Below are 25,258 nucleotides of genomic sequence, written 5' to 3'. Positions count from 1 at the left end.
GTGTCAAGCTGTTTCATTTTAGTACTCACGCTGAAGTGCACACTTAACTCTGCCAGTTTTAATAGTCCGGCGAAAGCTACTCGTCAGGCAAGCCCGCGCTGCTCCGAGGTTCTCGCGGTGACCATTACGCGCTCCCGAGGTCCCACATACGCCATTAGTGCGCGCCGCGGTGCAGTTTTCACGCCCAGAAATAGCGCCAGACGAGACCCTCCATGATTGTTCTTCTCGGCCTTTGCTGCACTGCTCATTCCTAAAATTGCCCTCATTTACCTCGCTCCAAAGGCATCCCCGTGCTATACGGGTCCAGCTCAATTATGCGCAACACTCGTCCGTACTCTTCCACGCCCTCTATACTTACTCCCGCCTTTGGCTGTTCTCTGACGTGTTGTCACCTCACTAGCGCTGCAGTGTGTTCTAAATTAGCCAACGTTTATGGGTTTCAACAGCAATTCAGGCAAAAAATAGCTCGCAAAGTTTTGCTGCAGAATCTCGATCAACCTGCCTCGTCGCAAATCGTTGCAGGCAGAATGTGTGGTACGTTCGCGCCAATTTTAGTTCTGCCTAATCTAACTGACAACCAACCCATACAGCAGTTCCTACTCGCCCGCTGGTCAGATGCGACCTTGCTGCCTTGCCATCCAGGCTTATGATATCTAAAACTGTTATAAGGGTGCGTTTTTAAAGCCTCATCTCTCGCTGTATCTAAAGTATACCTTCGTGACCGATAACCCGTACCTCCCATGACGCATTGACCTTTACGGCGGGTCATCTCGCATTTCACACGATGCCATCAAAGACGCACACGAAGCGCAGACAGCGCGAGGAAGTTCATCACTCGAGGAATCTATGCCACTATTGCGTCAGCCAAACCCGCTTTGTACCTCTGGAATTATTTTATGCCTTTGGTCACCAGGCCTCCTCTACATGTTACTGCGCAAAGACTAGTGCCACATACTGTTCTCTTTACTTGAGTCCCCACGGAGTGCACGCTGTTAGCGGCACTTCATGACACGTGATTACGTCACAAGTGTAGACGTGAGGACTAAGCTATCCCTCCCCGTCCCTCGAATCAGATTGAAAATAAACAGATTACTGAAACTCCATACGATCGGGCATTTGTGTGGGGCGGACGAAAACGTGTGTATGCGATACTATTGCCCTGGCGTTGAATGACCAGTGTACCATCGGCGTCAAACGAAACGCGAACACGAAATAATGAACCGGAACGTGCAAAATGGAAAAATACTGTTCGTAACGTTCACATAATGGCTTGCTATTGGTGTGTTTGGAAATCCCTTTTCCCAACTTTGTTTTTGTAACTTACGAACGCGTCATTTTGGCTTGCATGAAAAGGAATCGCGCTATTTCTGTGTTCAGGTTCATATTTTCGTGTTCGCGTTTGATTTGACGCCGATAGTATACTTCGAAACGGACATCACGCGCTTTCGCATGTCGGTTGCCACTGAGGGGTGAATCGCATCGAATAGAAGCGCATCGGGCGAGGCCCGTGGCTTCTGCGATGTGTAACCGTCTGTGACATTTCCGTGATACAATGCCCGTTTGTTTTGGAGGTGTGGGCAGGGCGCTTAAAGCCCTTCCGGTCTGGTGCACGGAACGAACCTTCGAGCCACTTTCGATCCCACTCTGGATGCTTCAGGCGTCTCGGTGTGGAGCGTCAGTGGTCCGTCCCGCCGAACGCGGCTGGCTGACACCGTTTAAAGACCAGCGGAATGAAATAACCTTGCTGCGAGGAAAGGGTTGCTGGTTCTGTCTCATTTTCAGTGTTAACGTTTATTATACTTTACTCTACCTGGGGTTATGTAACGTGCATCAACATAAGGCGTAAGCTCGATTTCTATGTTGTTCTCACCACGTGCCCATTGCCACTTGTATGTTTCCTTTATCTTTCTATTGCGCATTCACTTCCGGTTCCTCCTCGCCTCTTTTCCTGCTCTTTCTTTGATATATTTCTTAGCCCGCGGAATAAACCACCAGTTGGTAGTGAGCGCCGTACGTTTGCTCTCTTTTCTTGTCCGCTCGTTAGCGCTATTTTCAATGCTACTGAGTATCCACACACAAACCAAAATCGCTATCTTAACTTGATATCTGAAAAGTCGTGTCGATATTACGCCCCTCAATGACGCGCCGTTTCATCGCTGTGTTGTAACACCTGCCCCCGCCTCTGTTCCCATCTCCGTCTTTGTTTTCAAAGGAAAACATAGACTCCCGCTGTTACTCTGCTTTCGCATGCCTCTGCCGCTTTCGACGTCATCGGGCAGGGCGGTGCCGTGCAGGCCAAAGAAAGGACGCCGTGACACGGCCGAGTGCATAACCGTGCAGTGGAAAGCCGGACCTACAACAGCACGGCGTCTCCTTTCGACCGGCGAAAGGAACCCGCTTTTCAAAGCGAATCGCGAACCACGCCGCTTCCATTCTGAATGGCCGGGCCGTGCCTTCAATGGCGGCCGCAAACCATAAACACGTGGATGGTCACGTGTCACGTGTCGGTCTCTGCAACCTGCGCGTCCACGCGAACCCCACGCGATGACGCGCGGTGGTTTGTGGGCCAACGTGAAGATGAGCACCTGATACCGCGTGGGGAAGCAATATGTGGATGATGATGATGATGATGAAAACTTTATTCAGTATCAATCATTGGTTTTTTCTAACCCTTGCTAGGAGTCGGCCAGTATGCCTTGGGACCTGGTGGCTGCCTGAACTTGATTGATGATCATCCGTTGAGCTTCTAGGTTGAGCTGAGCGTCATAGCCTCCCAAGCGTCATGATGTGTGTGCCGTGTGATATCTGTGAGCACGTCCATATCATGTGGACCATGCTTGCCAGACTTTCGCAATGTTTGCATTTAGGTTCAAATTGACCTTGGTAGAGTTTACTAAGGAGTAGCGGATTTGGGTAGGTTCCAACCTGTATTTTTAGCCAGATTGCCTCTTCATTTTTGCGGAGTTTACGATCCACGTGTGGGTGTTCCTTGCTTATTAAATCTATAGTATTCTGTTATATCTGGGTAATTCCAGAAATCAAGCAACATATTTAAAAGTGAGAGTTTTAAAGACGATGCGGAGTAACGATGGAAACGCTTCTCCGCGGTACATGACAGTGACACCCCGCTCGTTGAAGTGCGGCTACCGTAGACACTAGCGCCAGATTTCCCCATATTCTGGTATATGCAACCCTACGCTCCGCGGGAATGTCTACACTTGCGAAGACACTGGAAATGAAGCTGTGCAATGCTGTCATTTCTCTTATGTTTGCTTAATCTTGCTATGTTTAATTTTTGTTGCGGCGGTGCGTGCCTTTCAGATTTAAGTCCATGCGCGTTTATTAATTTTACGACAGTCGCTACAGATATGAGTGCCACCGTCACCTGCATGATGTCAGGTGGCGTCACGTGAATTGATAGGGCTACTTCGTGTTTGTAAGCAAGGTGTGGAAAATTGGAGTAATTGGCCGCCCGTATGCCAACAGTTCTCCCGCAGCCGATATTTTAACGGCAATCTCCCCCAGCGCATCTCTGTGGCGTCGCGCTGTTAACTTTTTTTTATTGTGCCATTTTGCCCCAGGGAATCCAAGAATTGAAAGAAAAAAAAAAAAACCAATGTGGCGGGAGGTAAGCGGATTCATGGACTACGGAATGCCGTATAGGCCAGTTTCAACAAGAAAGTCAAAGAGCTGCCTGTAAGAGGACCAAGCGTCCACCGGCGTATATCGGTCAGGCGGCCTGGTCGGTGTCCTGCGGCTAACATGTCCCGGGTTCGGGCTCATGGAGTCCTGGACATGTCCCAAGGAGGTGGTCTAACGTCTCTACCGCTGTTAACTTGCTGTACACAGTTCTCGCTGTCATTGTAAGGGCTTGCGGGGTGCTGAAGCTCTTCAGCATGACTGAAATACTCCGCTTGGAAGTTTCGCAAGCGTAATTAAACACCCAAGCATATCTTAAGGCTGTTACAGTGTATGTTATACTTACTGGAAGCATTTGTTTGTATCCTCCCCTTGTAGTGGATTCAAAATAAATTTATTCTCTTTTTCTCTCTCTCTCTCTCGCCGCAAACTGTAGTTTAAGAAACAACAGTAAATGAAATAGCGGTGTCGCGAGAGGTCGCGAACAGGTGCCAGAATAATTGGCAGTCATCGCAACTGGCTTGCAACTTTACTTGAATGCGCGCTGACGCTAGCAGCTTAGCGAAATGAAAATCAATGTCGTTGTAAAGAAATCGGTGGCAACAATTTGGTTTATGCAAATCTAGCGACTTTGCTCCGCAATTGGGGTGAGGTAGTGCACGCGGTGCTACGACGCACAATCCCTCGACGATACTGATGTTTACCCCGAGAAGAAGCTTGGTGAAATGCATTCGAGGCTAAGCCCGTTAAGTTTGGCTTCTATCCCAATTTCGCGTGGTCGAGGTCTCCACGACGTTTCCCGAGGCCGGTGGCGGGAAAGTTGGCCGGGGGCCGAGCGAAACCGTGACGCACGGGTCGGAGCTTCCTGGCTGCGCGACGCTGGCCGAAAAAAACCAGTTTGGCGCCGACGAGCGAAAGGGCCTTTAGCGAAAGTGGCCCGCCAGCGGCGAGGCGGGGGACGCCGGCGACAAGTCCGCCGCTCGAAGACGTCGTCGAACAAACGCGGCGAGACGGCAACTGGAGTAGTGTGTCGTCGCCGCCGAGCAGCTGCGGTCGCGCACGCCGAATACGCTTTCGGGCGACGAACGCCGGGTAGAAGACGCCTCGTCCTCGGCACTGTATAGTCGTGGAAATGCGCGGAGTCGCCGATGGGCAGATGGAGTCGTATGGGTGGTCGTGGTCATCGTAGTATCGCGGCCTATACGGCTCCACCTACGTACCCTGCGGATCCGCCATGCAGGAAGTGAATGTTCGGCATCTGATGCGGGCGTGCCCAGGGCGGCATCAAGTCTTACCACGTCAGCTTCGTGGAACCGGCCTCCACCCTCTTTGCCCTTTAGACCTGTAGCGCTGCGTTCTTGGTCCGTTCCATCGACGACTCCTGGACTTTATACACAAAGTTTAGAATCCTGGACTTCATACACAAGAATCCTGGACTTTATACACAAAGTTATTTGTGTACATGTGAACTCGTTCATCTTTGTGCAACAGGGGAAACTTTGAATGAAATGAAAGACAATGTTGTCTAAAACACAGGGGTTGCTTGCTATTAACCGCATGCCTTGAAGTCAACAGGGTCAGGGGTATACCTGAGCCGTTTTACTGTTTTGTTAAGCAGATTCACGTTAACTCTTAACGGCGAAATATCGCGAAATCGCTGCAGAAGATGGAGGCCCTGAACCGGCTTCCGCTAGGCCCTGAGGTTAAACGAACCTCTTAGCTAGGCCCTGAGCTTAAACGAACCTCTTAATTGACGGCGAAATATCGCGAAATCACTGCAGAAGATGGGGGCCCTGAACCGGCTTCCGCTGGGCCCTGAGCTTAAACGAACCTCCTAATTGGGGTTCTTTTGCTCCGTAAATGAAACGATGTCTTTTGTGCGTTCATTCGGACTTATCTACCGGGGATTCTTCAACGTCACAGAGTAGACCGTCTGGTTTGCATAAGTCGGCAGGTTGCCGAAGGTATTCGCTATTTTTACTACAACTGAACCTGAATTTTTACTACAACTCGAGCTGAATTCCAAATGAGTCATACGTAGGGCACCGGGAAGAACACACAGAAATAAAAAGCTGGAACGCATCCAACCTATTTGCAATTCCGGGCGCTTTGGTGATTCTCAACTGCACTACGATCGCGGAAAAAGGAAACACGGACTATGCGAAAGAACAGACACACGCGAAGACGGGCGTGACGAATTAGCACCCCGGTTGTGACGGAACAGCCCTCGTTCGATAAAAGCGGATTGCGCTCAATCGCGCACCGGTATATCCGTTAAACTAAGTTGCACGAGGCCAGCTTGAACGTAGCCTTGACGACTTGTTTTTGAGCTCCAAATCTACGTGACGGCAGGAGCCGCATCCCGTTTTGTAAATCCTTCGAATTTCGCACGGAAATGATACTTGGACGTGAGCGTAGAACCAAAGAATTACAACGGACGTGCGCGCGATACGCGGCTGCTTCCGGAAACAGTGGGGCAACATATCCAGCGAAGTTACGGCAAAAGCGTTTATTCTAGTTTTAGCCTCTACTCAAGCACTGAAGGCTATATCTGCCGCCCACGAAAGGGGCAAAACACGAGCAGCAAGAGCTCTTCCTTCAGAGATTTTCCACACATCGCCGCGAACACGGGGTCTCAGCGTTGGCACCGGGCATGCGCTGTACGCTCGAAACAATGGGACCCTCGAGAAGAAGGAAGCGCCGGGCTGCCGCCGGGCCCACTCCTTCCCGCGCGCACGGGTGTCCTTGCCAGGAGCTTTCCTCAATAAACGTCATCGTTGTGTCGCCGCCGAGAAGAGGGCGTTACGGTGTATACACAATTGTCCAATGCGTGCGATGGCAGTGCACAGGTTATAGAGAAGCGTTACGGAAAACAAGCGGGAAGGCGGGCGGGGGGAGGCAGTGTCTCGTGTCAGGAGCCGAATTGGTGGAAGTGGACGCGGGTGACTGTCTGGCACTGCGCCACGTCCTACGGCTGCGCGCTTTAATCTTGGACGTGTTCCACGTACGAAGTCGACGCTTAATCGAATAGCGATGTTTGAGGCCTCGCAAACATGGGACGCTGAATTATCTCTAACTCGCAATTTATTGACACTGCTGATGTTCGCCGAGTCATATGGACTGCACAGCGCGCGTGTAACAGTCAAGAACGACGTGCGAGGGACTGTCGTCACTCCAGCAAATATATACGCCGCGGCTGACAGCAGCACTTCCTTTATTCCCCGGCGATGGTTGAGTAAGCGGTGGCAAATGGAATGACGCACAATTTGTGTACGAAGAGTAAGTCAGCGAACAACGACGCGAGAGGTGGAGCAACAGGCCCGGGTTTCCCGGGAAATAAGAAAAAGCTACTGGCAGCGGAGTGACTTCATAAAGGGAAAAGACGAGTTTCCCACCTATTAAATTGTGGAGCACGCAGTATGCGCAGCTGAAATTTGCGTTCGCAAAATTTAGTTGAAGAAGCTACTTAAGCAAGGCCTATAAACGCCCCAACTCCCTGTTCCTTCAATGTGTATCTGTGTGGGCGTGGGTTCGGATCTCACCCGGAGTGCATGTTCCTCTCTTCTTTCTATCTGTCCTTATTCCTTTTAAACATTTCATAAAACATATCTGTTTCAACAAGAAAAAAAGTTTTCTTTTTAAATTGTCGCCTGAAAGTCGTCTCAGCTGACGAATCTGTCTCGCGAACTGCTATAAAGGGTCATCGTCTTATCGTTCGTGTCTTAGCGATCCAGCCGCTACCTTCGCGTTACGATGCTCTAAAGCTTGAGGGTCCTGCTTCCAGGTGGTGCCCGTCTAAAAATTTAGCCTTGATATCCCGCGATGAATTTGAAGAATAATGCGAGAGCGAGATGCTGCGCCTTGGCGATTGTTGGTGCTTCTTGGTTTATTTATTTATTTATCCATTCATAGAAACCTTACAGGCCGCAGTGGAAGGCATAGAGTAAGGGGGGCATTTGAAAACGTAATAACAGAAAAAGCATAAATTTAAGACTGGAACATTGTAAGAACAAAATATTAACGCATTATACATATTTCGGAGTGCAAAGTTCTCAATATTTGACAGTACATGAACACTTGTTGCCGTTAACACGCTTAGCACGGTTATAACGCTGGTAAACGGGTCGACAATGGCATACACGCAGCTCGCAATATGTTCCAGGTTTAAGATTTACAGATTTGAATTTAAATTGAAATATACAGCGGGCCAATCGACAGACAGCTCAACGAAACGGCGCTGTGCCTGCGTCGACAGCGTTTCACTCAGAAAGAAAGAGGCGCCTCCCTCCTTCTTGTCAACTCGGCACTCCTTCGGTAAGCAGGCTTCACGGATAGACCAGTTTTTCTATCATGGAGCATGACGCTCTCGCGTTAAGAAAATAACAATCGTCCAGTGTTCATGCAAGGAAGACCGCTTCATTGCAACTGCATAGAGTTACAGGGACATATATGATACCTGTAAGTCCTCAAGACTGTCTCAAAGGTGGTGCGTACGTTAGCAGTGCACTGCGTTTGGCCCCACTGGAAGGGCCGGCGGCGCTGGAGGCATGCAACTCAGAGAAAAGGGACGACTGTGCACCCGGAACGGCTTTCACGCGTTTCGCGAGGCCCACAAGCGCGCCCAATGTAGGCCGCCAGCGGTGAACCGGACGCAAAATTGTAAGCGTGACCGAGGGGCTCCGTTCGGGCTCAGCTTACCGCCGTGAGCAGAATCTGTTTGATCTGAGCCCGCGCTCGCGCAGGCCCGCCGTGTTCGTCAATGGTCACGTGATGACCTGTCGCAGCTGCCAGCCCACCATGATATTATAGGCAATGCACTTCTTAAGCGACCCTGAACCTGCGTCCACCGGCGATGTCCGCATCACATAACATACCCACGTGGGGGATTGGCCAGGAATCTCCTCGTCTTCCTTGGCAACGGGGGGAGATAGGCGCGCGCTGCCTGGCCGCTGACATGGCACATACCCACGTGGGGGACTGGCCAGGAATCGGGCGTGAGAAGGGCTAATGCACCCGCTTAAAGGAGTACTGACACGAAATTTCAAAGCTGAGATCCGCTCTAGCAATCAAGTACAACGACAACACAAATAGATGTCTGTGAATAAATGCATCTTTCTTTCTTTGTAGTTGTGTGTGTGTGTGTGATCTCTCTTTCGCGAACATTACCGAACCGCGCCAATTCAACTCGTGCATTCGCACTTTCACATTCTTCCCCTCGGGGAAATGCGGGGAATTTTATAGGGAAGTACAGGTGCCGTCAAAAGTAATTGGTACAGGGTCTCGTAAATTTAGAGGAATTTCTTCTCTCAAAAAACTATTGGGCTGCGTTGCTGTGCGTTTAAAGGAGTCCTCCTTAACAGAAAAAGCTTCCTCTAAACCGGTAATGGCTGTCATAAAGCCAGTAAGACAAATATTTTGTGATATTCACCAATCCTTGTTCCATTCACTTATGGCGGCACCTGTACTGTACATCCGAAAGACGCAAGTGTTGATGTCGTCAAAACGGGATCTGTTTGGTTTCAATGCAGCTGTTTCACACCGGAACCTGTTGATGCCGCACGTCGACGCGTCGTGCTCGGTTCCATCTTTCATGGATATTTGGTTAAGGCGTTCGGCAAGTTAAAAGTGGAAGATAGCTTTAACATATCATGAAATAGAGAATATCACTTGAAGTAAAGTCCGCATTCTCGCACACGAAAGCCTCAGACACACATTATTCAACGTCTTCGAATAAATTTTGCGTAATGTCCTTATATTAAAAACATACAAAAAGTGATGCGAAATAATCACCAACGCGCTCCTGATCGTCAATCATCATTTAGGGTGCCCCTTGATTAAGCGCGTTAAGTCGGAAGCCGCTTTCGCCTGAGAAAAGTTGCGTGCGGTCGCTTATCACTCCTTTCACTTTAGACTCTTCAGTTCTGCCTTAATATGTTTATCGGCGTTGTACTTCACCGCCACTCGCAGTGACGTGGGTGAAGCAGCCCCAGAATTCAACCTCGCGGTGGCATCTGGCTTCACATATGCGTCATGGCTTCGTCGCGAACCGAATGAACGAGGCCGGGGTTCATACACGCACGTTTCGTGATGCATAGCTTTCTTTGCGATAAAGTTAGCCTAAAGGCTCCATGAAGACAAAATAAGCTTTGGTTCGTGAAAAATACATCTCTGTCACGATAACAATGATACGAATTTCAACTGAAATTTCGCACAAGTAATGGAGATATTTGAAAAAACAAATGAACCAGTGGCGAATCCACAGCCCCTTTCTGGCGATTGCAGGGGTCGGCAGCCTTTCCAGGTGGAGGGCCGACTTGCATGAAGCCAACACCGCAAGGTGGCTCGCGGGCGAAAAATCGAGGCGGGAAGAGGGGGAGTTTTTTTTTTTTTTTTTTGCCGATGCAAAGAAAAGAATTGAAGATGTTATCTGGCTAAATGTGAAGATGGGGGCCAATTCCAAGTGGAAGCGGTCTTGCTTTGTTCCTTTCTAACCCCAACTGGGGTTAAAATTACCATGTCAGCCTTCAACTGGGTGTGAAGCGACAAGGGGAGGGGGTTCTGACGTCATGCCGGGGGCCTCCGCGGGCCGCAGGTTGCCGACCCCGGCTCTATGACGTCACAGCATCTATGACGTCACAGTATCTATGACGTCAAGGTACCGCGCGAATAGCGGTTGCCGACCTAAGCCACCTCCAAGAAACTTGACCGGGCAATGCATACCGGTGGGGCCTCTAGTTGCGTTCGATACTATCACTTGAACGCTAACGTGAAGTTAATTTATACTGTAAAAATACTTCAGTGCCCGACCCACATTACGTCGCTCCTGTTGAAATTACGTTACTGCAGCGCGAAGTCTGCAAGTTTTTCACTGTCACGTGGGATCTTTTGTCTCTCTTTTTTTTTTTTTGGGGGGGGGGGGGTAATAAAACGTCTTTCGTGGCTGGAATTGAGCAGACTGAGTTAGCAAACGTTAGTGCTTTCAAACAAGAAAAAAAAGCAGTTTTTTTTTTCTTCAATGCCTCTCAATAAGTTAATGCATTTCGAGTTTCTAACACGTGTCTCAAATGTAAACATGGATAACTTTACCTGGACCTATTAAATTTGCGTTGAAGTAACTATTGACCGCGAAGTCACATGCTCCTTAATTAGGTTTTTCCTTCACAATAACATTCGATACCTAGTTATCTCTTTGCTACAACAACCTCTGCTTTCACATTTTTACTTATCTCTGTATCGATGGGGCCTTTCACTAGTCGCGGCGTTTTTTGCCTCCTGCTCCTTGCAGGATGCCGACGAAGTAACCTAATCAATAAATCGCGCCATTCATTCACCAGGTTAGGCAAGTTGGAGATAACGAAACTTTAATTCCTATTCGTGAACGGGCGCATCCCGGCGCCTAAAGCTCAAAACCACGACGTCCGCGCAACAGATGTCTCACACGGCAATCCTTTTCGATCCGTCTTATGCCTGTGCTACTCGCTAACTTTCATTTGACAATGGGACTCTTGCCCACAACTGCTTCCTATGTATTTCCAGTGGGGCACTCGATAAACAATTGGTTCAACGGCCTTCGGAAGGCCGTTGAAACAGCCGTGCAGTATTCACCGCCAGTACAATGAGCCGTCTTCACAGCGTCGCGCGACGCATGGGCAGCGGCGTGCAATTGCAACGGTGTCGCGTGATGTAAACATCCGCGGAACGGCTGGCTGCTCCGAAGATATCGCAATTGGGGACGGAAAGAGGGCCTCGGCAGCAGGTGTGTCCACAAGCATGTACGATTGTCGGTAGGTTGCTTCGTGTCCAACCACGCCATCAGTCAGAATTATTAGTCGATGTGGTTGCGTTGAGATGAACGAACTTTCCGCACATTTTGCTGATAGTTGGAGGAGTAAACCCGCCGCAAAACGCTTGCGAGCACGTGAGCTGCAGTGTCGGCAGAACTCCGAGATAACCCTCACTAATGGCTGAAAGGCCATATTGCTCCCGTTTTGTACCGCGACGGAACGAAGTGCACGTTCCGCGCCTAGTAGTAGTAGTAATAAACGTTAATTAACTGAAGTTTGATGGTAGAGACGTGAGTTTAGCCCCCTTATTCTAGGAGGCCGCGAACGTAAAAGTAAATAAACAAAGGGATTTACTGCATGTATCCGACAGAAACAGTATCCTCAAAACTATTCAGTTGGATTCGCGGCTATCGAGACCGAGTGGCATCTTCTACTTGAAAAGCACCTTCATGACTCAAAGATCACGGCGTTTTGAAAACGCCTACAAACACCATAGTTACCGCGCTGGTTAAAATAGTTTTGCCGTGACGGAGGAGATGAAAAGCTGCGTACCGCGCGCTGCACGACCGACGGTAACATCTGGCTCGGCGGTTTCCGATACGCATGCCGAGAGCTTGTCTGGCCGCAGTTGCAGTGCGTCGCACACCCGGCGGCTCTCGGAACGCGCCATCCATCCGCATGCATGTATGCGCCGAGGAAACGAATCAGCCTCGTCGCAGAGCCCGACGATGACGACGCCCCGCTAAGAAAGCCGGGTCGCGACCCCAAAGTGTCACACGTACACGCCGGAGACCACACCGAGAGCTAGTTAAGTCTTTACGAGCGGTTGCTTATACACCGCCCAAGCCTCGGGGTTGAACTGACGAGCTCTGTCTCTCTCTGTCTACGTAGAAGGTGTCCTGCGGTCTGTTCTGGCGAAAATTGCGTGCCTCTATCGGGTGGCGTCGACGAAGAATCGCGCGCCCTCGCTGAATGCTCTGGATACTCTGAATCTAATATAGTTAACTTGGAGAAGTCATACTCGAACTGGCCACTAAGACGACTCCATCATGATGCCCAGTTTCACATAGTTTTCACCGATTAGTTCGCACTGAAGTTGCAAACGTCAAAGAATTACCGTATTGTCAATACATAGGTGTATACGCAGGGAGTATGGTTACAGCAAGCAGCTGTGACATTGTGTTATCGAAACTATCCCGCAACAAATAAATTTAAAAAAATATTTCTAAAAACATTATCGTATGTGTCTTGATGCGATCAATATGTAAGTAACCCAATTATAAGCGAATATATTTATCCATTAGTATAAATTCGCTGTTCCCTCGTCACACTAGTTAATGGGCTTTAATTTATGTCTTCTTTTTTTTTTTTTTGCAATGCACTCTTTCAAAAAGTGGGAATGTAGCACTCTTAAACATCTATTGTTATTCTGCAAACAATGACAAGGGTATTTTCTGTGTAGGACTTATGCAAATCAGGTGGAAACAACTGGAAGCTTTTGAGAAGGTAGGTTAGGCACATTTTCCCTACCAGAATGTGTTTTACCATTTTGTCAGGCGCAAAATAGCGCCCGTATCTTCACATACTACGACATGATGGCGCGTATTCATCGTTCTATAAGTATGCCGGCAATGTTTTTCCTTTACTGTGTAAATTTGTTGGAGCGCATTTGGATTAATTTACGCCAGAACAACTTGCGGGGCTTTCCGCTGCCACCTTTTCGCATTATTCTTTCGATACGTCAATATAAACATTTCTCTTCGGAAACATTTCGTGTATGCTCCCAAGTTTGAGGGTTGCCATCGGGTCCTCCATACTGTGCCACGCGCAAAGTCGCAATTTGAAGCTTTGTAAGGAACAGGGGTTACTTTGTCATTCGCGGCGACTCTCGCTTCACGACAGCGAAACAACGCAGGTACAGATTAAAATTTGTACCGTTAAAGTACCAGAAATATTAACACACTGTTCAACGCCCCCAGCAAAGAACATATGCAGACATGAGGAGGGGATGACTGTGCAAAATACTACCGCGAAGCTCTCGCCTTCGGGACGTCTTGATAAAGAGAACCACGCAGCGATATTGCCCCCGAGCGCTGCGCGAAACGGGCGCGCGGCGGCGCTGGGCAAGCGCCGTGGAAACGCGCTCCCGCGAAGGCGAAAGCGAAACCTGGATGCACGCGGGGTCATCCGACGGCGACACTCACCGAGCATGAGGAACGGCGCGGCCATGTTGATGCCGATGAACTCGAGGCCCAGGTAGATGACCATTCCGAAGCCCGCAATGACCGACACGGCGGCCGACACGCAGCCCAGGATGCCCAGCCAGGGCTTGGAGCGCACGGCGTCTCGCATGAGGCACGTGGTCACCGTGAAGATCAACATGATCACCACCGTGATGCTGAAGAAGGGCGTCACCGTGGTGGTGTTCTTCTCCAGCTCGTCGGCCAGCGAGCGCGAGGTGAACCAGGCGAGTGAGATGTGCTCGAACTCGAGCGACTCCATCAGGTCCAGGAAGGCATACTCCCAGGCCTGCGAGCGCAGGTTCGCCTTGCGCGAGGACGTGTCCAGGTAATAGAACATGGCCATGGCCTGCGCAGACTTGATGAAGCCGTCCGCGTCGCGCTCGATGCCCCCCATGAGGGCCCCTGTGAAGTAGATCTTCTGCCGGGCGCGGTCGATGCGCAGCGGGTACTCCAGCTTGAAGGTGCCGTTCTCGATCTGGTCGATGTACGGATAGAAGTCGAGCAGCTCGTTCGGGTAGCAGAAGCGGCCGTCGCGCGCGCAGATCTGCTCGTACGTCCACAGGTCGTCGTCCCACTCGACCGTCATGTTCTTGATGATCTGGTCCAGCAGCGCGATCTCGTCCCATACGCGCCGCGACAGTAGGTTGGTTCCCTCGCGAGTAACGACGATCAGGCGGCCGAACTTCTCGGGCTTGGTTTGTCGGCCGATGTCGAAGTTGAAGGAGGTGTTCTGCGGGAACAGCGCCTCGACCACTCGCCGCTCATCGTGCGAGCGCCCGTTGACGGGGCTGAACAAGTACTCGGGGTCGTCCACGTACACCATGCGCTGGATGCCCGTGGCCAGGCAGGCGGCCACGAGCAGCGGCACAATGACGAAGTAGCCCGGGTAGCGCGCGATGAATTCGCCCACCACCTTGAAGAGCCACGACACGGCGCGGTCCACGCAGTCCATGCGCATCTTGCCTGCTGCTGTTTCCCGCGGGTCGCTTACCTGCTACTCTCCGACGCGCGCACTGCACACAACACGGCACCACTGCTCACCGTCGCACAATCCACCGCCGTCCGACGGGGGGCCACTCGGGGCTGGTCTGAGGAAAAGCGGGACGCTGCCGATGGCTCGCCTCCACGCGCGACTGCTGGCCCGCCAGGTAAGAAGAGAAACCCCTCCAGGTGAGGCTGCGGCGGGGGAGAGGGGGAGTTGAAAAACTTCCTTCGGCCTCCTCCGCCGCCGCAAGGGAGAAAGCGCTCCCCTCTTCCGCCGGGAGGCAAGGTCGGCGTTTCGGACGTCGCACGCACGGGAGAGAGTGCCACGCCTCCTCCGCTTGCTGGGTGCTGCGTCATACGCCCGGTGTGGTGGTGCACGAAGGCGGTCTTTAGTGCGTCTTGTTCACTTCGTGGTGCAATGGTGCTCCGGAAAGTACGCTCGGCACGACAATTGGGCGTTGTGCCTAATCCGCTCAGCCTCGGCGCACTCAAGTGGACGATCCAGTCGGCGGGGATTTTGGTCCGCTGTGGAAATAAGTAAATAGACGCACGCGCAAGCAGGACAGCTCACTGTTTACAAGTCCTTGATATACTACCACTTTGCTCTGAGATGGTGACGATTCAGTTGCCCCGCTCAGCCACCCACCACATCGAGAATGCTTTAAACGGTGCTCTGACGGCCAGGTTTGAAGGCAAGCTCGCGTATTCATGGCATATTTGGAAAACGTCCGGACAATAATAAAGAAAAAAGGCACGGCTCTTTTTATAGACTGATCGGTTACAAGCTGCGTAGGTGCACCTATAATTATAACAAGCTCGACCGGCCATGGCCTGGCCCAGGCGCAGAAAGTGGACGCGCCAATGGCCATTCATTCGCGCGTCACCTCAATTTCCAAGCTGGCATGGCCCAGGGCGCTGGTTTATACGCACGTCTTTTTCTCAGCATCCCAAGTGTCGGTGGAATGGTACTGACAACAACAAGCCGATAATTACTTTGCGAGCTGTGTACAAGAACAAGCGCGGTGCGAAATGACTCTTTAATGGTTGCTAGGGCCGGCGTGTTCAACGCCCTCTAATTCTTTTGGAGGCGATCAATGTCTCGCACGAACGGCGCACACAACAGCGCGGTCACCGGCATTCGCGAAGTGTCGATTGACACGGTGGCGCCTGGTAGTTGCCGCCGGTGACATATGCAACACGCTGGGAGCGTTGTTTTCAACCGGCGCTTTTTCATGGGTGAACGCGATCAATACACGCGCCGCACGTGTGTCGATTCTTTTCAGGCCGCATGGTCAGCTCATGAGCAGCTTCTCGTGCACCCCTCCTCTTCCTCCTTCGCCTCCTAGACGAAGAAAAATGTTTAAGCGAATATTATTCGGAGCTACTGCATGTCGCTTAGGCTGCGGTGCCCGGCCGAAGTGTCACGAAATGATGCCAACCAGTTCAAGTGAATTGTGACCTTACGAACTTCGCACGAACCGCATCACCTTGAACCGCGATCCGCCTTCTATCATTCCCTTCCTCCGAGTTCATTTTATTCCCCATCAGGGCATTCGTTCCTCTTCAGACAATACAGTTATTATATCTGTCCCTCTCTCTCCTTACATAACTACCGATTTAGCATTTCAAAATTACAAAGAAATAAGACCGAGTAGTTTTCATCGTCTGTGTCAATGTCAACAACACAACAGTTCTTTGTAACTCTGCTTGAGTCACGAGAAAAGTTTGCGACTGCGTGAGAATTGAACGTCGTAGGTTGAACGTGACGCTGGAGCCAAGATAATGGTGGAGCCCAAGATTCTGGGACTGATAGTCAGGGCGGACACTTTCCCATCGCTTTTTGAATACCCGCCGCGATGGCTGCTTTTCCGATGGACGAAAAAGGCGAAAACGCCCGTGTGTCGAGATTTCGCCGCCCGTTAAAGATCCGCAGGTGATTGTCACGCAATCCGAAGCCTTCCACTATATATACGGCGCGCCTAATAGCCCACCTGTAGCTTCGGCGCGTTAAAGACCATCACCAATCAATTACGTTTTGAATTCTTACAGTTGACGACCAAATCAAATACACCTTCAAAACACGCGTCCACTGAGCTGCAAGTTTACGTCTCTCAGCTACCAGTTAAATCGACGCTTCGATCCCTACAAACAATTGGTGTTGCAACCCCGAACGCTGCACTTGCTTACTTCTTCTTTGGACCTGATTATACTGCTACACAACGATTTATCGGCTCTGGCCGTAAATCTGCGTGCTTATATGTTCAGCAACAAAATCTGGTAATCCCTCATGACTGTTTGTTCTAAATGCTAAGTAGCGTTAGTGCACATTAAAGGAAGCGGAGACAGAGAGAAAGAGATAGAGAACTGTGAATTTTATATCTCAATGTGGCCTCGCGTCCAACATCAACGTCTCTAAACGTAAAACCATCGTGCTCTGGTGTTGAATTCAAGGCTTCTTAATTTAAATGAATAGATCGCAGCCTCCGACACCACCGCCCTAAACTGACGTCCCACTGAAAGGATCGAGTCGATTTGATATGGAGGTCGACGACATCAGTTATTATGCCTCTGTCCGCAAGTAAACGAACGTTAAATGAGGAAATAAGCTGCTATAGCAGCTCATTTCCTCATCAATTTGCGCCATCTGGGCGACAAGCCTAGACTTGTCGCTCAGGTGACGCAATTTGTCCAGTTTGAAGATGGAACGGCGAGACAATCGTGTGTTAATTGTCATGGTAGATGTGTCAGGTGATATTAATGTTTCAAATATCCTAATTAGGAGCCCAGGGAAGTTCATTACTGAAAAAAAGGCTCTATAGGCGCGATCGGACGGGAGGTTGAGGGGGGTTGAAGGGAGGTATCGTGGTGGCTTCAATGTTATGTGGTACCGGCGTGAAGGGCAGACTGACAGCTATAGACTGCTCTGTCTAAATAATGGTGCAGTGTGAGGCTAGGAGTGTCGATGATATGAGGGCATATGGGGGTTCATGGGTAAAGTGTACAGGGTGAAAAGGTGTGGTAACGCATGAGTTCTGGACCGTGCCAATGGTGTAGGGAGAGAGGTTCGGTTGGAGGTAGGCTATAGGCATTTAGAAAGTCTGCGTTAAATTCCGTAATTTGAAATGCCCTCATCCCGCTTAGCAAGAAGAAACTTCTTTTTTAAACATTTACTTTCAACGAGCATTTGTTCAATTTATGTATTCCATGATTTTATGCAAACCCGCCACTGGTGGTACACAATTACGTTTAAAAGGACGGCTTATTTCAACCAACGGATCTTTTATTCCAGGAAATAAGAAAAACGTCCACTTTCCTTGAAACATATCATTTCTAAAGCGAGCAAGGGTGCTCTGCAATTATTCTTTTGGCTTCGGGGTTGCGCAAAAGTGTGCACAAAGGGCCTGCAAAAAAGCATTCCGCAAAATAGTTTACCATTCCTTCTCAAAGAACGTTCAGGGAAGCGCGAGAGCTTTCCGACATCAAAAGTGCGTCAAAAGTTTGTCAAAACCTTCGCTAAAAGTGCTTTCAACCTTTGTTGAAAGTGTGTCCAATCGATCACCATACACCTTCAAAGGTCCAAATCGAAAACGAAGAACGAAGCCACGCGACGATCTTTCGCGAATTAAGTAAGCGCACGTGTACGAACGATATAATGTAAACGAGACGTTGTGGTTTTTGAGATAAAGGTGTACTATTGCACTTCTACTTCATGATCTATACGTGCATTGTCCTGCCCAGAGCCACTCGTTCCTTTTTCGCGGTTTTCAAGGGACCGTTTTTGGTACAATGGAAGCGCGGTTTAACGCACGCGCAGTGGGTCCAGAGATCTTCACAGAGTTTTTCGGTCGACCAACCGGTCTATGGGTAAATGCATTCGCTTTATGAGAGTATGCGATCGGCCCCTCTAAGAAAGCTTCCGCCTCAAAAACGGGTGTTCCAAGCAGGGCACACTACCAATTCACACTGCTCCCCCCTTCATAAGAGAGTCGGGTGAGGCACGCGCGCGTGTGAGGAGCAATCAAAAGCATTCAGGCAGCTTGAAAGGAGGTCCAGCGGCACCGGAAAGTACTGTTACGACTTGCGCCGGGAAAGCCCCGAGCAGGTATTTTCCCCGTTGCAGCACCGTACAGGACCACGTTTTACGTGCAACCTTCAGAAACTGAAAATTAGGTCAGTCGCCCCTAAGGCGCGTACACCCGCAGATGTGTTGTATCGACGGTTGCTTACGCAAATAAACAATGTCGACATTTCTTTACAAGCGTTCATGGACTTACCGGCGTGGCAGTGCTGACGTTTAGCGGGTGTTTAACCCCACAGCGTGCCGCTTTGTTTGCGGAGCAAAAGCCGAAACAGGTTTCCGCGCCCAGGTAAACGAGTTACCGTATTTGCACGATTATAACGCGCCCCCGATTGTAACGCGCAGGTAAGTTTACTCATTTAAATCCGAAAATATAATTTGAAGTCGATTATACCGGCGCGAAGATGTAATAGACATGAGACCGCGAACCTGGCTGAAGGCATTTTATTTGACGCACGCAACTGTGCCAGCGAAAACCCTTTCGCACCATAAACTTATCCATCCAGCTCTTCCTGGCATTACAATGAAGGCAGGCAATATTGAAAGCCGATTTTGGTTACGAGCCGAATTTTAACGTGCACGCTAATGTTAAGGCTAATTTTAGCGAAAAAAAAAAGTGGGCATTACAATCGTGAAATTAGGGTAATTTAGAGCGTCCGGGGTTCTTTAACGTGCACCGATATCTTGTCACACGGGCGTTTTCGCTCTCCGCCCCTCTCACAGATCCAAACCGTGTACTCGTGAACAGCGGCTTAATACTTGACTTGAGTACTTAACAGCGCCTAAACTACTGAGCTGCTACAGTGGGGTGCCGATTTTAAATGGGAAAGTATTATGTGCCCAGCAAGGCCGAAATCCTAGTGCTGTTAGCTGCGAATGGCCCCCAAAGTCCATGTGCCTTCAATAAACAAAAAAAAAGAGAAAACACAGTGGCAACGAGATGACAAGAACCTAAAAAAGGCCGGCGGAAGGCAAGTTTGAGTTTCCTATTACGCCTCATGCGCGAACGTCTCATGCGAGAAAAATCGTCGCATGAGACGTTCGTTCTTTGTTCGTTCTTTGTTCGTGATTTGGGCCTTCGAAGGCTGGACGCAGTTGTAGCTTTCGTACTTTCTTAGGAAGAGAGGGTAAATATTTTGTTGTACTGTACACCTACACCACATGATATGCGGCTTTGGAGGTACACTTGAGTTCGCTTACATGATTTTAGCGCGAATGCATTGTGGCTGCCCCGCCGATTATTTCCCGCCACATCGCGTATGTGTTTCATGCTGGTTCTCGGTTAAACTTCCATAAAGATATTCGCGGGTTCAGTACAGAGTTCCGCATGATCTTTGGACCGGTCACATGACCCCCAAGGGGATTGGCCAATGACGATGATAGCTGCCATCAGAACTTCATGCACTATTCAACAATCCAGATCAAGGGTTAATCGGGAGAAGATGACAGCTGTGTGATACGCTCGCGACATTCCGTCCCCGTGTGGGCACAAACACGGCGTTCGATGATGATGATGCTTAGTGCCTTCCCCTTTGTAACGGGGTAGCGTTGCGCAGTGACCCCAGTCGTAACGCCACTGTGGAATCACCTCGCCAAAAAACAAAGAAACAAAAACAAAGATCCTTTATGAAATTTTTGCACTAGTCCGACTTCTTTGTTCGCATGTGTTCCCAGATTGTTCTCTACTCTTTTCCCACCAACATTCTAACCCCCTTCTTTTACTAACCTCTACTGCTGTACAATTAACTTTTCCGTTAACATTAAAGCCAAGGGCTTCCGGAAGCTGGATTTCGTCTTCACCGAGGACTAGACGGATAACTTTACATTCCGCTACAATATGTCGCATGGTTTCTGGCCCCCTACCGCATGCCGGGCACAGTTTTTTCTGTACTGGTTCATGGATAAGCGTTTTTGTCCGCAAGCAACCCGCCCGGGCTTCAAAAAGCAATGCACCCCATTTGCTATTATCAAATAATTTTTCCCTCGTGATCTCCTTCTTCCCGATTCTGTAGATATCTAAGGTAGGGTGGCTTTCTAGCCACCCATTCTAACCACCCTATCTAAGGACTTCTTTGCCTCCATCCGCTTTTTCCATGTCGTTGTCTCCGATTCTTTCATTTCACTTTTCCCGCACGCAGTCAGCGCCATCTACTGCTTCGCTCATAGCACTCCTCCCATTCTTTTGCGCAACTGCTAAAAGACCTCCGCTGTTCAACCTTACAGGCCTAGGGTAAAGTCCCGGTCGTTGACGCGAACGGCCTCCATTTGGTTCGAGCCGGAGCAACGCAGACATTTTTTGTCTAGAACCCTCGTTTTTCTACTGTAAAATGCTCCGTGAGGTCAGTTCTACGCCTTATTTTCATAATGCAGGTGCCTTAGGATCTGTTATTTCGGTCGAGGTGCAGGGACAGCATATCAACACGCTTAATTAATAGGGCTGGGCATGAGTCAAAAATTTCAATCCGATAAACCAGTTGACATGAATCGGTTAATTGATCAATTAATCGGTTGCGTTAGCTTAGAAAAAAATACCAGAAATAATAATAATAATAATAATAATATTAATAATAATAATCAATCAATCAATCAATCAACCTTTATTTTTGGTGCCCAGGAACAACCCTAGGGTCTTGGTACTGGTACACCATATACAAGCATACATAAAAACAAACTAAAATCAAGACAACACAACACATAAAACCATATATATGAAAGAAACAATAAGGTAAAAATAGTTACAGAGATCCCAGAAAGCAAAACAGCAAAAAAAAAAAAAAGGAAGCCTAGTGTTAGAAGCCATGACACCCGGCCAGCAAAACGTTGAGGGCACGTGAAAAATTGAAAATACACAAGCAAATACTCAATACACATGACGGAGATAGATTATACACATAAAACAAAGGTTTTGTAACAAAATGTTAGGAAGTTTCAAAATGGAAAAACGAAGTTCAGCGTTACAAGCACTGACAGTTAAACCGACAGAAATTCAAGCAACACAAAATCAGGAAAAGTGAAAAACAAACAAGCAAGATGATGATTTGCATAAAATAAATACGGAACAGAAATACGGCACATAAATGACATAAAGGCACTTAAGCTACAACAGTTTTCAATTCATTAGAGAACAAAGACAAAGAGCTCTGGAATATATCAAGACGATCGGAATATTCATTATATGCACATTGTATTCTGCAGATGGACGAGCATCGTTTACTTAAAGCATCTGTTCTGAAAGTTCGAAATCTTCGGAAAAGTTTGTTCGGCAAGTTGACATTGATAAGTGCAACCAAGTCATCACACAAAATATCACCATGAAGAAGTTTATAAAGAAAGATAATGTCAGCTCTCATTCGTCGACACCAAAGGGAAGGAATACTTTTGAGACAAGACATGCTGCCGTTTGCGTCTTCTTGTACATGACGGAAACGGTGCCTAAAGATAGAAAGGAACTTATTTTGAACCCTTTCGATGCGGTCACTATTGGACTTGCAAGTTCCATTCCAAACAACAGAACCGTATTCGAGAAGAGGTAAGCACAGAGCCGAATACAACTTTAAGAAAGGAAGAGGACTTTTAAACTCTCTAGAATACCTGCAGACAGCACCCAGACATCGAAGAGAGCATCCGGTAATTTGTGTAACGTGGGAAGAGAAAGTCAGAGAAGAATCAAATAGTACTCCCAAGTCCCGAATTTCGGTCACCCTCGGCAGTGCAGTGCTTGCTATTTTATAGGAGTATTGCAGCTGTTGAGTTTTCCTACTATAGGAAACAACTTTCGTTTTTGAGGGGTTCAAAATTAAGTCGTTTTTGGTGCACCAACGATGGAATGACAATAATAATAATAATAATAATAATAATAATAATAATAATAATAATAATAATAATAATCAATCAATCAATCAATCAATCAATCAATCAATCAACCTTTATTTTCGGTGCCCAGGAACAACCCTAGGGTCTTGGTACTGGTACACCATACAAAAAAAAAAAAAAAAAACACTACAATTAAGGCAAGACAACACACAAAAACTATATGTGTGACATAAACAATAAAGTAAAAATAGTTACAGAAATCTTAGAAAGCAAAAAAGGAAAAAAAAAAGAACAGAAAGTCAAAAAAGAAAAGGCAGGCTTAGTGTTGCAAGCCATGCCACTCGGCCAGCGAAACGTTCAGTAGATGTGAAAAATAGGAACTATACAAGCAAATATTGAATCAACATGACATAGAGTATACGTATGTAACCAAGGTTTTCTAACAACATATTAGGAAGTTCCAAAAAAAAAAAAAGGGGGAAAAGCTTCAGCATTACCAACACTGACACTAAAACGTACAAATATTCAAGCAACACAAAACAAGAAAAAGTGAAAAGCAAGCAAGAACAGTTTGCACATAATACATAGGGTATATAAATTTGGAATGACATAAAGGACTTAAGCTACAACAGTTTTCAACTCATTAGAGAACAAAGTAAAGGAGCTCTGGAATATATCAAGCCGAACGGAATATTCATTATATGCACATTGTATTCGGCAGATGGACGAGCGTCGGCTATTTAAAGCAACTGGTCTGAAAGCTGGAAATTTTCTGAAAAGTTTATTTGGCAAATTGACATTGATAAGTGTAACCAAATCGTCACACAAAATATTACCATGAAGAAGTTTATAGAGAAAGATAATATCAGCTCGCATTCGTCGACACCGAAGGGAAGGAATGCTTTTCAGAAGAGACATGATGCCGTTTGCGTCGTCTTGCACATGACGGAAGCGGTGCTTAAAGATAGAAAGGAACTTATCTTGAACCCTTTCGATACGGTCACTATTGGACTTGCAAGTTCCATTCCAGACAACAGACCCGTATTCAAGAAGAGGTAAGCAGAGAGCCGAATACAACTTTAAGAAAGGAAGCGGACCTTTAAACTCTCTAGAATACCTGCAAACAGCACCCAGACAACGAAGAGACCGACGGGTAATTTGTGCGATGTGGGAAGAGAAAGTCAGAGAAGTATCAAATAGTACTCCCAAGTCTCGAATTTCAGTCACCCTCGGCAATGCAGTGCTTGCAATTTTATAAGAGTATTGCAGCTGTTGAGTTTTTCTACTATAGGAGACAACTTTAGTTTTTGAAGGGTTCAAGATAAGGTCGTTTTTGGTGCACCAACGATGGAATGACGCTATATCAACCTGAAGAGAATTACAGTCCTGAACACTACGCACTTCTCTAAAGATTTTTATATCATCAGCGTACAACAAAAAAGAAGAATTTTGAATGGCAGAAGCAACATCGTTAATGAAAATGGAAAAAAGAAGGGGACCCAGAACGGAGCCTTGGGGTACACCACTGGTTGCTTTGTACCTAAATGATGTTTGACCGTTAACACTTACATAGCAATATCGCTCCTTGAGATAACAACGTATAAGACCCACCAACGAAGCGTGTACATCTAACAGAGTGAGCTTTGCAAGCAATAACGAGTGGTTGACAACATCAAAGGCTTTGCTCATGTCACAGTAGACCACATCCAGTTGGCTTCTACCAACGATTGCTGGGACAGCCTGCTCCATGAAGCATACAAGGTTCGTGGAAGTTGAACGACCACGCATAAATCCATGTTGATTAGGAATGAGGACATGTTTAAATGAGAAAGACAAGACCGTATGAAGAGATAACTCGAAAATTTTAGAGGCAGAACAAAGCAGCGAGACAGGCCTATAGTTTATAGCATCAGTTTTTAGGCCTGACTTGAAAACAGGGAATACGCGAGAGATTTTCCATGAGCGAGGAAACGTTCCCGACCGGAGACAGTTATTAAATATTGAAGTGAACACAGGAACGAATATATTTGCATATGTTTTTAGGATTGCAGCAGGAATACCATCTGGCCCACAAGAAAGCGAGGGCTTGAGCCGCTTGATGCTGGTCCGAATGATGTTCTCGTCCAGTTGTAAACAACCGGAGTTCTCGCCCTGGTGACAAGGGGCGCTGCTGTTGTCACTACCACCGCTAATCCCAAAAAAAGAAGAAAATTGACGAGCAAAGCAGTCGGCCACCTTGACAACCTCATCTCCGTTGGAGTCTAGAAGACGAATAGAATCTTTAGTTGTACTAGATCTAGAATTAATGTATTTCCAGAAGGCTCCAGGTTGGTGAGTTGCTTGAGTTTCTACCGAAGGTGAGTTGCTTGAGTTTCTAATAATAATAATAATAATAATAATAATAATAATAATAATAATAATAATAATAATAATAATAATAATAATAATAATAATAATGGTAATAATAATAATCAATCAATCAATCAATCAATCAATCAACCTTTATTTTTGGTGCCCAGGAACAACCCTAGGGTCTTGGTACTGGTACACCATATACAAGCATTCATAAAAACAAACTAAAATCAAGACAACACAACACAGAAAACCATATATATGAAAGAAACAATAAGGTAAACATAGTTACAGAGATCCCAGAATGCAAAACAGCAAAAAAAAAAAAAGGAAGCCTAGTGTTAGAAGCCATGACACCCGGCCAG

At 47.8% G+C, this 25,258-nt stretch overlaps 1 protein-coding gene across 1 annotated transcript in view; it reads right to left on the bottom strand.

The window, feature by feature from the left end:
• The window catches only part of LOC144168049 (patched domain-containing protein 3-like), a 37,984-nt gene extending 23,199 nt beyond the window's left edge, over window positions 1-14,785 (bottom strand). The window contains exon 1 of the mRNA XM_077697136.1: window positions 13,628-14,785. Coding sequence (XP_077553262.1) covers window positions 13,628-14,624 — 997 coding nt within the window. The 5' untranslated portion in view covers window positions 14,625-14,785. The remainder of the gene's footprint in view (window positions 1-13,627) is intronic.
• Window positions 14,786-25,258: the final 10,473 nt, after the last annotated feature.

This window comes from Haemaphysalis longicornis, unplaced genomic scaffold, assembly GCF_048455015.1.
Source record: "Haemaphysalis longicornis isolate Haplotype H1 unplaced genomic scaffold, Haemaphysalis longicornis Haplotype H1 scaffold_2, whole genome shotgun sequence".
In the NCBI taxonomy this organism is placed as follows: domain Eukaryota; kingdom Metazoa; phylum Arthropoda; class Arachnida; order Ixodida; family Ixodidae; genus Haemaphysalis; species Haemaphysalis longicornis.
The sequence above is the reverse complement of the archived record's forward strand: the minus strand, read 5'-3'. Positions and strand labels throughout refer to the sequence as shown.